Source organism: Protomyctophum parallelum (assembly GCF_964188405.1).
Source record: "Protomyctophum parallelum genome assembly, chromosome: 21".
In the NCBI taxonomy this organism is placed as follows: Eukaryota; Metazoa; Chordata; class Actinopteri; order Myctophiformes; family Myctophidae; genus Protomyctophum; species Protomyctophum parallelum.
The window spans coordinates 27312559-27328366 of record NC_139713.1 but is presented as its reverse complement, the minus strand read 5'-3'; the positions used below and the strand labels follow the sequence as shown (position 1 = coordinate 27328366).

At 44.5% G+C, this 15808-nt stretch overlaps 1 protein-coding gene across 1 annotated transcript in view; it reads left to right on the top strand.

The window, feature by feature from the left end:
• LOC310879319 (neurogenic locus notch homolog protein 1-like) overlaps positions 1-15808 on the top strand; it is a 43196-nt gene that overhangs the window by 20216 nt on the left and 7172 nt on the right. The window contains exons 5-26 of the mRNA XM_083793904.1: positions 597-719; positions 1228-1461; positions 1926-2081; positions 2404-2589; positions 2908-3021; positions 3354-3467; positions 4025-4258; positions 4787-4897; positions 7276-7468; positions 7893-8038; positions 8161-8274; positions 9010-9129; positions 9436-9588; positions 9926-10154; positions 10451-10652; positions 11024-11177; positions 11586-11770; positions 12075-12207; positions 13039-13296; positions 13410-13522; positions 13926-14249; positions 15040-15287. Of these exons, the coding sequence (XP_083650030.1) occupies positions 597-719; positions 1228-1461; positions 1926-2081; positions 2404-2589; positions 2908-3021; positions 3354-3467; positions 4025-4258; positions 4787-4897; positions 7276-7468; positions 7893-8038; positions 8161-8274; positions 9010-9129; positions 9436-9588; positions 9926-10154; positions 10451-10652; positions 11024-11177; positions 11586-11770; positions 12075-12207; positions 13039-13296; positions 13410-13522; positions 13926-14249; positions 15040-15287 (3844 nt within the window). The remainder of the gene's footprint in view (positions 1-596; positions 720-1227; positions 1462-1925; positions 2082-2403; positions 2590-2907; positions 3022-3353; positions 3468-4024; positions 4259-4786; positions 4898-7275; positions 7469-7892; positions 8039-8160; positions 8275-9009; positions 9130-9435; positions 9589-9925; positions 10155-10450; positions 10653-11023; positions 11178-11585; positions 11771-12074; positions 12208-13038; positions 13297-13409; positions 13523-13925; positions 14250-15039; positions 15288-15808) is intronic.

The window sequence follows — 15808 nt, the reverse complement described above, 5'->3', positions numbered from 1 at the left end:
GCAGTAACTGCTTCCGTTATTCATATCTTTTGTCTATCGTCGGCAAAGAGCGGGTCATTTAGAATAGATAATTAAGATAATCGAGGGTCATTCTGTTGACTGTTAAAGTTTAACCAGCACCATGCCACTCTCGTGGGTGTCATGCAGGAATGCAGATGGATGAATTCACCAGGACACATGCATAGTCCTGGGTTGATAATTAACCATCGTCAACATCATCATGGCCGTTAAACCCACCCACTCAAACAAAGCCAATTGAAACTCAGGAATATACAGAGTTTACCTTTAATTTATTTTCGTTGATGTTGGATCATGGAACTGGAAACCTTGTAACCCACCCCCCAAAAAGGACCAGTATTCAACTTTTTATTATTTAGTCACATGCTCTTGTAACTTTTCATTGGTTAAAAACTTAAAATGCTTACCTACTTACAGACAAAATTAACCACTTTCACATGTTTCTAAAATAGCGACGTGTTGTGAGCATGTAGATCAGATATCTTTGCAGCTTTTGTGTGATGCTGTTATAGTATGACAAAGTATGGCACATTTTCATGACCCGTTGATTGACGACGTACTTCTTTCCCGTCTTTCAGGCTTTACAGGACAACATTGTGAGCACAACATCGACGACTGTCCGGGACACAACTGTCAGTTTGGTGGTGTGTGTGTGGACGGTGTGAACACCTACAACTGTCAGTGTCCACCTCACTACACAGGTGAACAGAAGCTCACTTTACTACTAGCTGATTGTCAAGGGAGGAACCTCTTGGAATAGTTTTACTATCATTATTATTATTATTATGTTCTAAGACAGGGGAACAGGTCATTTTAAAGGCTGGGAATAATGTTACAGAGCCTATATATGTTATATACATTTTTGGAAATCTGCGTTTGAACAGCTACAAGTTCACCCTAACACCGCACCCCCCCCCCCCCATCCATTTGAGTAGTTTTGTGATAAAGTTTGAAAAAGTACAATAATTTGCCTCTGAGATGTAGTGGAGTAGAAGTATGAATGGATTCGTTTTTACGTCTGAAGCCTGTCCTGGACGGGGTGTCCAGGACAGGCTTCAGTAGCAACCCAGTAGGAACCTGTTGTACTCAAGTAAAAGTACCTCAAATTTGTATTTAAGTCCAGTACTTGAGTAAATTAATTAGTTACTTTGCACCATTGTGACACTCATGACGAGACATTCACCCTGCCTTGTCTCGTCCGTGTTTCAGGCCAGTACTGCACAGAGAACGTGGACGAGTGTGAGTTGATGCCCAATGCGTGTCAGAACGGAGGCACGTGCCACGACACGCACGGAGGCTACCACTGCGTGTGTGTCAATGGCTGGACGGGAGACGACTGCAGCGAGAACATCGACGACTGCGCCAGCGCAGCGTGCTACCACGGCGCTACCTGCCACGACCGCGTGGCCTCCTTCTTCTGCGAGTGTCCGCACGGGCGCACAGGTGAGACAACACAGCCTCTTAACTATTCCACTCATTTCACATGACATTCCTTGGACCTCCACCCCACCCACACACACACTATATACTTCTCTTACAATGAATAGAGGGTATGGTGATATCCTCTTCATACCTGGAAGTTATGCGGGAATGCCTACTGAGTGGCAACAAACTACTTTCTGGCCTTGACAGCCCATACATACAAACAGAATAGTCCTATCTGATTGCATTAAAACAACGTTAAGCTCACTTTGCCACTCACTTTGCCACTCGATTTGCCACTCACTTTATACATACGCATACCCGCTATAGCAAAAATAGACGAACTACAAGTTCACAATGCAGTACTTTTGGGATCCCGGACACCTCAGCTTGGGTACCAACTGTGATGGAGAATCCCAGTTACACCAGTAAAACATATAGTTAAAGATCCAGAGATTCAGTGGCATCTGTTGTCCTCTCCTCAGGGCTGCTCTGTCACCTTGACGACGCCTGCATCAGCAACCCATGTCAGAAAGGCTCCAACTGTGACACCAACCCGGTCAATGGCAAGGCCATCTGTACGTGTCCCCCTGGCTACACCGGCTCAGCCTGCAACCTGGACATCGATGAGTGCTCACTGGGTAAGAATGAGAATGTGTCTCCTAGGAACCTCTTCATCTCCACATTCTAACCTTTTGTGTATTTTTTGTAAATTATTATTATTATTATTACGTCTCATAAGTAAAGCTTCTCTGCCTCGTGGTTACAATATTAACGTTTCGGTTGACTGAAAATATTACGGCTAAAATTAGCCTAGGCGAAAATGTACGTCCGGTGCAGGGGTCTTCAAAGTAAAACTTCCGGCTGAAAAGACGCAGCGAGAATCAATTCAGTAAATGAGTTCATGACTTTTATTAAAACAACGTGACATAATACCTGACAACACTTGAATTGATGTTTCAGGTGCCAATCCGTGCGAGCACGGCGGGCGCTGCCTGAACACCAAAGGGTCCTTCCAGTGTAAGTGTCTCCAGGGTTACGAGGGTCCTCGCTGTGAGATGGACGTCAACGAGTGCATGTCCAACCCCTGCAACAACGATGCCACCTGCCTGGACCAGATTGGAGGCTTCCACTGCATCTGTATGCCAGGTACAAAGACCAGACCGCTCTGCACGCATGCACGCGTGTCTGTGTACTTGTATTAGTAATTATATTATTGCCATTGGTTCCCCACATATATACTGTAGTAGAATTTGAGAAATATACAAATTAGCGTATCTACAAGCTCACCCACTGTGAGCTTCTGGCTTTGCTTTCATCATAGGATGAAGTATGAAATGGGGCATTCATTTATGAAGAAAATTAAAAGGAAAGAAATAGAGAAGATGCTAGTTTTGACAATATTGAAGGAAGCATTTTAGGAATTAACGCATCAGTGTTTTGACTCCTGTGTTGGTGGGACTTTAGGATACGAAGGAGTCTTCTGCCACATCAACACAGACGAGTGTGCCAGCATGCCCTGCCTTAATAATGGCAAGTGTATCGACAAGATCAACTCCTTCCACTGCGAGTGTGCTAAAGGTGAGTTAACTAAATACAGCGAATGGGGTTAAGTCAAGTAGATGGGGGGGGGGGGGGTCTCCAATTCCTGTGGTTTGACTTTTGAGGGGATTACATGGGATTAGAGAGTAAATCACTTATGGTTAATGAGTATAAGTCATATATAGGTCCCGGGAAATTAAATGTTAATGATTTTTTTGTTGCAACAGTCGTACTGCAATATCCAAACTCAAAACAGTTACAGAAATGGGTTTCTTCTATGGCTTAAATCATGATATAAATAGAGGGCCATATTTATGTGATTTCTTTTTTTTGGTGTGACAGTTGGGTATTTCCTTCCCTGTTTGCTCCAGGCTTTTCGGGCAATCTGTGTCAGGTGGACATTGATGAATGTTCGAGCACGCCTTGCAAGAACGGAGCCAGGTGCATGGACGGTCCCAACAAGTACACCTGTGAATGCTCTGAAGGTAACAGGCTTTACTTTATTTATTTTACAGTTGTTTTATCTTCGTTAATCACCCAGCATTGTTGGATATTGCTCTGAGGATGGTGTCTTTGTGCTACATGCCAGCAACGTGACAAGGAGCAGGGCATCTATTCTGAGCCGTGCACGCTGAGAGTTGAAACATTTACAAATGTATACAACGTTGGTCTCAGTGGCCTTGTGGTTTGAGTGTCCGCCCTGGGACTGGAAGGTCGGGGATCGATCCCCGGCCGGGTCATACCAAAGGGTTTTGATTGGGGTAAGACCCTGTGACATACTAGCGTCACGTCCAGGAGGTGTACTTGTACATCAAACTGCCTCGCGCTAAGGAAACAGGAGATGGGCTCCTGCCCCCTATGGGCCTCATGGCTCGGCAAGGCTTACTTATACAACGTTGGGTGTTTAGATGAGTGTTTTAGAAGAGTGCTTTGCGTATTCAGCTGGGAGAAAATGCTTTGGTGACACATGCCTCGTATCATGCGTGTAGCCCCTTTTGTACGACGGATTCCAAATGAAACATTCTCCTGTCTTCCTGTCCAGGTTACACAGGGCAGCACTGCGAGGCAGACATCAACGAGTGCTACTCTGACCCCTGCCACTACGGCACTTGTAAGGACGGCCTGGCTTCCTTCACGTGCTACTGTCGTCCCGGTTACATCGGGCGACTGTGCGAGACCAACATTAACGAGTGTCTGAGCCAGCCTTGCAAGAACGGAGGCACCTGCCAGGACCGGGAGAACACTTACATCTGTGCCTGTCCTAAAGGCACCTCAGGTGAGAAATACAACAAATGCTACATGCTACATTTAAATTACGTTTTTGTAACCGACTAAACATCCAGTCTAAAATTAAGGGAACACTATGGAAATAGCCCAAACTGAGAATGTTTTGGTCTATAATGCCAGCCTTCATTGGAAAAAAAGGAATTCGATGTATAAAAGTGATTTGGAAATGCCTAATATAACATTCACATAACCACATTTTATTTAAAATGCCACAGAAATGTTGTCCATTATGTGACGCTTGTCCTACTAAATGTATGCAAAGAAATCAATTGTTGATTTGACACAATGGTTTCATTGCAGGAGTCAGCCACTGTTTTACAATGTCTAAACTGCAGTTATGCCTTAATTATTTGTCCCACAGCGACTGCTGGACAGAAAAAGCAGAAAGTAAAATGATTAAGGCAATAGATTACACTCAACGGCTAGTAAATGATTAATAGGGACAGTGCCATAGCTGCACACATCCCCAATATCATATTTAAAAACAATTCTCTCTTTGAATGTTTCTGCTTGCCAGGCTTTAACTGTGAGGTGAACCTGGATGACTGCAAGAGTAAACCCTGCGACTATGGGAGATGCATTGACCAAATCAACGGCTATGTGTGTGCATGTGAGCCAGGTTACACAGGTGAGTGGCAATGCCGGGCAGGGTTGTTATTATAGTTCAGCATTTTCCATAGTTTTTATTTCGATTATAATTTCAGTTTTAAGTTGCACCAAAAGTGTTTTAGAACTAGTTTACTTTATTATTATTATTATTATTATTATTATTATTATTACATTTGATTTATTATCTGTTTAAAGTTCAGAAAAAATGCAAATCTACAAGCTTGTAGATATGTAATACTTCTGACGATTCTTTTGAAATTGCTTGAAACTAAAAGAATGCCATATCCGACTTAAAACTAGGACATTTTCTCTATGATTTTAGTGAGTTTCTGGTTAGTTTTTGTAAACGTGCACAATACATTTTCCAGTTCCAACCAGGCTACACAGGTGAGTGCTGGGTGGGGTCTACAGGTGCAGGGGGTGTGGTCCCCTGGGCACGAGGGGGAGGGGCAGGTTGGACAGGTGGCTGGCGGGTCCACTCCTGACAGAACAATGGTGTCAGATTGCTCACATGGACTGGGAGGAGACCACAGTCCCAAACCTGATACACACACATCACCCACACGCACACAAACACCAACTTTGTTCGCCTCTTTGAAAAGACTTTGGTGACGTTAGACCTTGAAAGAATTTCTAAATGTTTTTTTGGGCTTTAAACACTGCAATTTAAATGTGTTGCAGTTGCAGCCCCAGTAATGGTTAATCAGTGACCTCAGTTCAATTACTTCTCTGGTAATTTACTCACAATTCACCAGCGGACGAATGTAAAGGTTAGATATGAATCCAGGTCTGTAGTGTGGCATAGCAGTTTTATCTGCCTTTTCCCATGATGATCCTCTTTCATGGCCCAGTAGAGCCAGTTCTCTGTGTGTGTGTGTGTGTGTGTGTGTGTGTGTGTGTGTGTATGCGCGTGTCCCAGTTTAACCACTTTAACCCCTATTTTATACTTTTGGCCTTTTTGAAAATATCTGATTGGCTATCTACAACACGTCGACCTTGAGCTTGTAGGTCTGCGATTTTCGTAATTGTATTAATTGGGCACATTTTTACCACCACAAATCGTTGAACAACACAAATCTTCTCTTATGGGGGTCCTTGGCACAACATCTTTTCAGATGGGGGTCCTTACCCATATATATATTACTTTAGGGTTCCTTGACGCAAAAATGTCTGGGAACCACTTGTTTAATTAATCCAGAGAAGGGCAGGATTGAGCGTGCGTGCGTGCGTGCGTGCAGGCAGACTCCTGTGTATCCCACCTCTTATGTTTTGTGGGTTGAGTGCACAGGGCGAGGCCAGCCTGAGACACAGAGGGACAGACAGGGGTCTATTGTCATTGCAGAGCAGGCAGTTGGGTCCTCCCCTTTGTGATTGATGAACACTAGAGAGGGAGGAAGGGGGAGGGGGATCAGAGGGGGGTCAATTGTTGCTCGGCAGCGTGTGAAACAGGGGGTCTTCTGGCTCCTTCTGTCCCCATAAAGTCCTCTAAGGTTAGTCCGTAGTACTGCGGTGGGGGTTGGGGACGTTTGGGGGGATGTGGGTTGCTATGAATATCTCCTTCTATCCCCAGCATCCCCCCCCCCTTCTTTCGGCTCCAGCTAAAACAAGGCTTCCCAGCTCGAATTCCAAAAACTTTGGTATCTTCCCAGTACCCCAACCTACAAAACAAATACAGCATGAATTAACCAGCGTTTTGATTTCAAATGTATTTAATTTATTTGAATGAAAACGATAAAACCGTAAAATAGGGACACTTACTTGCGACCCATGAAAATCGGTCCGTGACCCTCAAAAATGGATCCCTGGCCCATTGTTTGTGGAACGCAGTGGCTGAAACGCACAACAGCAACCTACATTCGTTGAATGGAGAAGAGGTGATACGAACACACAGACACTGGAGCTGCTGGGGCCACTCCCTCAGGTGTGCTGCGTTGAGGGAGGATTTAGTGTCACTTCTATTGTGCATACAGCTTCTACCTGCTGCTCCCACCCACCCACCCACCCACTCAGCCAGTCAATAAGACCTCAACCAGGGTCTCTATGAACACTGTCCAGATGTGGTTTATAAGCAACAGTATTCATCAACTCACATATTTTTTTATTTTATATAATACTCAACTTTAAGCATGAACCCCAGCATCCAAATTCTAGCTGGAACATTAGCCAAAAATAGCAGATCAACAAGCTCACAACAAGAAAAGTCTAGAGTGTGGTTAAAGGTACCTATCTTACTTTGTTTATATATATATATATATAAGGAGGGTTTTGTTTGGTGTAGAAAAACGATAAAAAAGTATTAGAACATTTAGAAAACATTTTTGGTCTAGAAATGTTTGCCCAAAACCCATATTATAAAGACATAAAAACCTATGCTTTTGTTTTTTCTTGGGCTTTTAGGAACAATGTGCAACTTCAACATCGACGATTGTGCAATCAACCCCTGTCACAACGGCGGCACCTGCATCGACGGCATCACCAGCTACACCTGCCTGTGTCCTGTGGGCTACAACGACGCCACCTGTCTGTCACAGGTGGACGAGTGTGGTAGCAACCCCTGCATCCATGGTCGATGCCACGACCTCATCAATGGGTGAGAAAATGGCCCCTTTTAAAACACGTTATGAGCCGCAAGAGGTCGCAAAAAAACGACAATTAACCACTTAATGGTGGTGATATTTGTTTTGTTAAATACCGGTAGCTGTATTATTCTGATGGTAGTCATTTCTATAGAGTTTGTTCAGTAACAGGGCGTCTCCCTGTCGCCTAAGTAACTTGGGGGGGGAAATAAATCAGGTCAGGATGCCAATTTGATCCAATCAGGAGGGAGAACTCTCTTATAGGATATGAGATCAACAGTGAAATTGGAAGTGATAAACCAAACCAAGAAACAAACAGAAAAAAAATTGGAAGTGAAAGTTGATAAAAGGTTGACAAATGATCTTCGTGGGGTAACAAAACAGGGTAGCAAACCAACATCCCTGTGACCTTTTTCCAATTCCTTTGTCTCGCAAAAGATACAAGTGCTTTTGTGACTCCGGTTGGAGTGGAACCAACTGTGACCTCAACAACAACGAGTGCGAGTCCAACCCATGCATGAACGGCGGAACGTGCAAGGACATGACCAGCGGCTACCACTGTACCTGCAGACCTGGCTTCACTGGTCAGTGCTCCCGCCTTCCTTTTGTGTGTGTGTGTGTGTGTGCGTGTGCGTGTGTGTGTGTGTTGTGTTACTATCATCATAAGGTAACACTAACCAGTGTGTGTTTTACATCATCACCATAGGGCCTAATTGCCAGACTAACATCAACGAGTGTGCGTCCAACCCCTGCCTGAACCAGGGCACCTGCATCGACGACGTGGCCGGATTCAAATGCAACTGTTTGCTGCCGTACACTGGTATGATTTTGTATGCAAAGCCAGTGATTTACAAGGACCCCCTCAAATGGAATATATAGATTATAGAAAATGGAAACTCTGGGACCAAATGGTCCATTTGGTTCCACACGCTCTCAGAGTAAAATGAACCCTGAGGAGTTTGCAGTGTTGGTTGGACAGAGATACAAATGGGTTTCCAGGGCCTAATCAAACTGGGGTCATTGAAAGAAAAAAATATATCACTGGGCTAGATAACTGCTGACTCGCTTCTATAAACCAGGCAGGCTCTTCCTAAAGTACAATTAGGAACACTTATCCTCCTGCAGCATGCTATTTTAGAAAACATCTTACCACCTAATGGCCACTAACGGGATGTATCTCCATGATGTGCTGTGCAGCAGGCATAACACTGTGAATGTTTTTGGAATAACAGGCTCCCTGCGCTCCATTCCCTACTCGGTGGCTTCCTGTTTCCTGTCTGTGATCGCACAATAGCAGGAAACAGGAAGGCCCTTCCTGCTTTAATAGCTAGGTTGCCGTGGAAACGGATAAGGAAGTGGGATGGAAACTGGGCTTTAAAAATCGGTGTCACTCTTAAAGATAGGGAAATAGAAACAAATTCTGCCTAGCTGACTCATGTCATTTGTGATGATTCTGAATAATACAATTATTCTCAGCAGCAGTGACTACTCCACCCAGTGGACATGCTGTGTAACAACAGCAGGTATTGATGCGTTTACTGTGTACTCTCCCCAGGCGAGAACTGTGAGATTCTGTTGGCGCCCTGCAGTCCCAGACCCTGTAAGAATGGAGGAGTGTGTAAGGAGGCCGAGGACTTCCAGAGCTTCTCCTGCATTTGTCCAGAGGGGTGGCAAGGTATACTATCCATCAACACCTCTTCACTGTCCGGCAGTAACCTTGTATCTTCATATCTTGATATAATGTTTTGTATACTTTGTCGTATGCTAGAGTCATGCAGAAGTAGTGAAAATAGCCGATCTACAACCTCACAATGCGAGGCGTCGTGAGCTTGTAGATCGGCAGTCTGTTTTGGACATGCAAGGTTTCCATGTGACATTGTCCATCCATATACTGTACATACCGTACCTACACACTGTATATACATGCATACAAAAACAAGTGTGAAAGATCTGACCGTGTCGCTCTCTTTCACATCTCCAGGTCAAACCTGTGAAATAGACATCAACGAATGTGTGAAGAGTCCGTGCCGTAACGGCGCGACCTGCCTCAACACCGTGGGCAGCTACCAGTGCAGGTGCATGCTGGGATACACAGGACAGAAGTGTGAGACAGACATCGATGACTGCAGGCCAAGTAAGTCCTCCAGCTGCATACGACGTTTGAAACATCCTCGTTTTAGAACCCATTAAACGGGAAAGCACCTGTACAAGCACATTAACCTTTTATTTTATACTTTGGCTTTTAAAGAATAGCAGATATACAAGCTCATAGCGTGTCACTTCGTGCCGAGCGTTTTATCTCAAATCTTTGCTCCTGGGAGCCACTGGAACAAAATATTTTGAGATGGTGTGGTCTGCGTTTGTTTGAGAATCACTGATATACCAACACAAGTTTTTCAGAAATCGTAAGAAGACATTTGTAGAATTGGCCTCAGGTCTCAATGGGCTAACTTTGACCTAATTTCTTTCAGACCCTTGCAGCAATGGTGGCCTGTGCAGGGACGGCGTGAACAGCTTCTTGTGTTCTTGCCCGCCGGGTTTCCGCGGGGACAGGTGTGAGCAGGACATCAACGAGTGCGAGAGCGACCCCTGCAAGAACGGAGCCAACTGCACGGACTGTGTCAACAGCTACACCTGCACCTGCCGAACCGGGTTCAGTGGGATCAACTGTGAAATCAACACCAATGACTGTACTGAAAGGTACAGACCAATGCTTCTGCACAGTTTTCCGTTTGAGAACATTTCACTTGCATGGAAAAAAGAAAAAAAACTAGCTGAACTTTATTGTATTTTAGTCATGCCCAAAATAGCGACCCCTGGTTGAAAGTGGTTAAAAATCAGGACACATTGGCTGCATAATTGAATTGCCGATGTCATAAAACAAAAGTAAGATAATGGCCGATATACCGGCCAGACCAATATATGAGACAGTCGGTCCATCAACCATGGACTAACCATCGTTGTATAATTTTTTTATTATCTTCATGTTTCTGTAGCTCTTGCTTCAACGGTGGCACCTGTGTGGACGGCATCAATGCCTTCACCTGCCTCTGTCTACCTGGTTTCACCGGTAGTCACTGCCAGGACGACATCAACGAGTGTGACTCCAAACCCTGCATGAACGCCGGTACCTGCCTGGACAGTTATGGGACCTACAAGTGCACCTGTTCTCATGGCTACACAGGAGTCAACTGCCAGGTAGGTGAAAGTCTGGGACGAAAGCCGTCGGCAATGTAATCACGGCAAAATGTCAGTGGTGGAAAGCAACTAAGTACATTACCAGTATTTCTCATTTTCTATACTCCACTATATTGTACTTTGTAGATTTAGATTGTTATTTAGCTTGTTGATCTGCTGTTTTCAAATGATTTTATTTGGGAACTTTTATACATTTGGGAATCTGCGAAATGGGACACTTCTGTATAATGAGCACTTGGATGCCAATACTTTTAGTACTTTTACTAAAGTATTTCTACATGGTGGTATTGATACTTTTACTCAAGCTGTGCTGCTCTGTGTTGATGTAGCAGTGCATGTATTTTAACACACGTTTCCGGAATCTTCCACAGAACCTCGTACGCTGGTGTGATTCATCCCCGTGTAAAAACGGAGGTTCTTGCTGGCAGCAGGGGGCCTCCTACACCTGCCAGTGTCAGACGGGATGGACGGGTCTCTACTGTGACGTGCCCAGTGTGTCCTGTGAGGTGGCCGCCAAGCGGCAAGGTACAAAAACTCACCCAATCACGTGTATTGCTTGTATTAAGTTCTCTACACGCACAACCTAGTTACCAATGAAGATTTCTCACTTTATTGCAGAGGAATAATAATTATTATAATAATGTATATGTATACTCGGGACACACAAAAACTGTTTAAAAAGTAAAAAGCATTAGTTCTGTGCATCTGCAGTATACTTATGTCGGTGGTTCTTAAAGTGTGACCATATTATATACCTAGGATATTGTTTGCTAGTATTTTCTTGAAAATCAAATTGTGTCTTGTGGGGTCTCTACAAAACCTTTTCGGCTCCTCCTCAGCCATGTACAATATATCAAATGATTGGTTCCTTGGAAGTGTCTGGGAGCCACTGATCAATGTGCCTAACTCCTACATGTGGTCTTGTCCTTATAGGCGTGGAGGTGGTTCATCTGTGCAGGAACTCAGGACAGTGCCTGGATGCAGGAAACACTCACCAGTGCCGCTGCCAGGCGGGCTACACGGGCAGTTACTGTCAGGAGCAAGTGGACGAGTGTGCGCCCAACCCCTGCCAAAATGGAGCCACGTGTACCGACTATCTGGGAGGCTACAGTTGTGAGGTACGTCGCACACTTCACCCAATGACCCAATGCCTTCGAAACCAGTTGTTCACAAACGTTTTCGTGCCAAGGAGGACCCCCAAAAAAACACTTTTTCCTGAAATTTGGCAGCTTGAGCTTGTATATCTGCTATTTTTGAATATGATGCTTTCCCGCTTATAATGATTAATCCAATGTCTTACTCCCATGTATACGTACTACACATTAAACCAAACGGACCCATAACGGTACCATTTGTCATGTATGTGTGTGTATGTCATTATGTGCAACTTACATATTATGCTCCTGTCATTGTCTCCGCCAGTGTGTCCCCGGCTACCACGGTGTGAACTGTTCCAAAGAGATCAACGAGTGTCACTCTCAGCCGTGCCAAAATGGAGGCACCTGCATTGACCTGGTCAACACGTACAAATGCTCCTGTCCCAGAGGAACACAAGGTATACTGTACAAGTGTACAAGCAGCACACGTCATCTTATCTCTCCTTCACATATGCACGATTGCACGTACACATACAGTACACATGCACGAAACTACAAAAACAGCTATGGTTAAAAATCTTCAATAGTAGCGAAAATAACAGCTGTACAAGCATGTAGACTCTACCATCAGCCGGACGGTGGGGGGAGCAGCAGCGTCGTTGGAGGCGGTGTGATTTTCCTTTTTTGAAAATCATGTGGGCCCCTTATAGTGCCGCTTGAGGCCCTGAAAGGGGACAGTTTGATACCAGTCTCTAGAGCTTAAAGACTCTCTAAGCTCTAAGAGCTGCTATTTTCAATGCAATATCATACCTTGCTGAGCTGCTATTTTCACTGTAGTGTCATAGAGCTATCTAATATCATTGAGCATTATTATCATAGAGCTATCTAATATCAATGAGCATTATTATCATAGAGCTATCTAATATCAATGAGCATTATTATCATAGAGCTATCTAATTTCATTGAGCATTATTATCATAGAGCTATCTAATATCAATGAGCATTATTATCATAGAGCTATCTAATATCATTGAGCATTATTATCATAGAGCTATCTAATATCAATGAGCATTATTATCATAGAGCTATCTAATTTCATTGAGCATTATTATCATAGAGCTATCTAATTTCATTGAGCATTATTATCATAGTTATCTAATTTCATTGAGTATTATTATCATAGAGCTATCTAATTTCATTGAGCATTATCATCATAGAGCTATCTAATTTCATTGAGCATTATTATCATAGAGCTATAATAACGAGCATTATTCATCACATGTCCTCAGGTGTCCACTGTGAGATCAACCTGGACGACTGCAACCCTTCCACCGACCCGCTGACCAACGAGGCCAAGTGCTTCAACAACGGCCGATGTGTGGACCGCATCGGGAGCTACCAGTGCGTCTGCCCGCCGGGCTACGTCGGCGAGCGCTGCGAGGGCGACGTCAACGAGTGTCTCTCGGACCCCTGCGACCCCCGAGGGTCGTACAACTGCATTCAGCTGACGAACAGCTACCGATGCGAGTGCCGCGCCGGGTACACAGGTACTGACTTAATCGCAACTACACACGGAAGCACCATTTCCAACACGCACATGTGCGTACATGCCTAGATGTTTACCAAGCTGACCTGGTACTGGTATGTGACTTTTCTCTAGGACAACGCTGTGATAAAGTGTTTGATGGCTGTAAAGGCAGACCCTGTCGAAATGGAGGAACTTGTGCCGTCGCCGGTAACACTCCCCATGGTTTCATCTGCAAATGTCCACCCGTAAGTAAATTAATAACATTAACCGTATAAAGTATTCATGCACCTGGCCTTGTTTTATATATTGCTGCTTTTCATGTATGATGCTTTTCATTGGTTAAATATTTTAAAGCCCACAGACAGACTTGGGTCTGACAACCACATTTGTTCAACCTGGCATCACTATTGTAGGCATATGTGAAAATCAAAACATTTCTTTCAAAACTGGCAAAAATAGTCTATCTACATTCTACAAGTTCGACACATTTTGAACTATTTTCACTAGTTTTGTTCGAAAATTGTATGACAAATTAATAGAAGGTACAACAACTTTCTGCCTGATATTTAAAACGTGTGTATTTGCCCATGTTTACTTGTAAAAAAACATCCGACCGACAACAACCACTGTGTTTTTGTTGTTGTTCAGGGTTTCACCGGCTCTTCGTGCGAGTACGACTCGCGCTCCTGCGGCAGCCTGAGCTGCAAGAACGGAGGGACATGCGTGTCGGGCCACCTGAGCTCGCGGTGCCTGTGTCCCGCGGCCTTCAGCGGGCCAGAGTGTCAGACCCCCACGGACAGCCCCTGCAACTCCAGCCCCTGCTACAACGGAGGCACCTGCCAGGTCATGCCGGACGCGCCGTTCTTCCACTGCGGCTGCCCCCACAACTTCAACGGCCTGCTCTGTCACATCCTGGACTACTCCTTCCCCGGAGGGTTCGGCCGTGACATCACCCCGCCCCCGGAAGTGGAGGTGAGCTTCGAAGGAAGGGCCTGTCTGTCAACGAATCTGAATTATGTTTGCGTAATGATCACTAACAAATGTAGGCCTATCTGTGAAAAACAGCAAAAATAGCTTATCTACAACCTATGAGCCCGTGAGCTTGTAGATGGGCTATTGTTCAACACTTTTGAAAAAATTCAAATTTATCTTCTCTTTTAGCCTTAGTTCATTATTTATTTTGATTACCGGTCATTGGCATTTTACACATTGTGTGTGTACATTTAAATAATCTGTTATATCATCCCTGTGCGATTTTTGTGTACAAAGCACTAAGAACTTAAAATAAGTGGTAAATTGGTAAATAGCTCTATATTCTGGTACTCATTGTTATAGTGATTGTTCAGTCACGCGTCTCCAGCTATTTATTAAACAGAAAATGCATTTTCAGGACAGGATACCAATTTTATCCAATCAGGATACAGATTAAACAAGTGAAATTGGAACTGGAACACTATAAAAATTAAGCTGATAAATGTGTACTCTCTCCTGATTTGCTGACATTTTGTCACCTACCTTTGAAATGTATTTTCTGTTTATTAAAGAGCTGGAGAGATGGGAAGAATCCAGTTACCGAACAAACACTATAACAATAAAACAACCATTACTATCACAATATAGCGCTTTCTTTAACCTTTAACAAAAAACTTGTATTTTAACCAAAAGATATCACTTACCCTACCTTTTAAATCCTTATTAATCGCACTTATTTGTATGACAATTAGTCGTCAACTAAAATGTCCTGATCCGTGACAACCCCTAGGTGAGCTGTGAGATACCCCAGTGCGACGAGTGGGCGGGAAACCACATCTGTGACTCGCTGTGCAACAACCACGCCTGCGGCTGGGACGGCGGCGACTGCTCGCTGAACTTCGACGACCCGTGGCAGAACTGCTCGGCGGCGCTGCAGTGCTGGCGCTACTTCAACGACGGAAAGTGCGACGAGCAGTGCAACAACGCGGGCTGCCTGTACGACGGCTTCGACTGCCAGGGACAGGAGGGACAGTGCAAGTGAGTTTCAGCTTCCAAGATACAACCCACAGAACCATGGTTGTTAATCCGGCCTTACATTTGTATATCGTTGCTGTCGGGCAGCCATATTTAAAAACAAATTGCGTGCGTAAAACCTGTAAAACAACTGTTGCTAATTGCATCCATTGTTGTCTCCACCAGGCCGAAGGCATGTGGGGAGAGTATGTTTTGCACTCCGTCCGTCCGTTTGTGTGTCCGTCCGTCCGTCCGTCCGTCCGTGTGTCCGTGACCAGCTAATCTCGGCCACCGTTAACCCGGTCGATGCCAAATTTTGCACACACACTCCCTGGATGCCAACCATGAACCTCTGCCCCAAACTTTCCAGAACGGCCTGTTATAGCGCCACCAGGAGGCCGCTTTGTGCAAAACAAGTTTTTGCACAGTACACCTACAGATTTTGTCCAAACATCACGCAAATTGGTACACAGTCTCTCTAGAGCCATTCAACGAAACGGGTCTTTCAGATTTATCAGACTCCATCCTGATTGGTTAAGATTGCC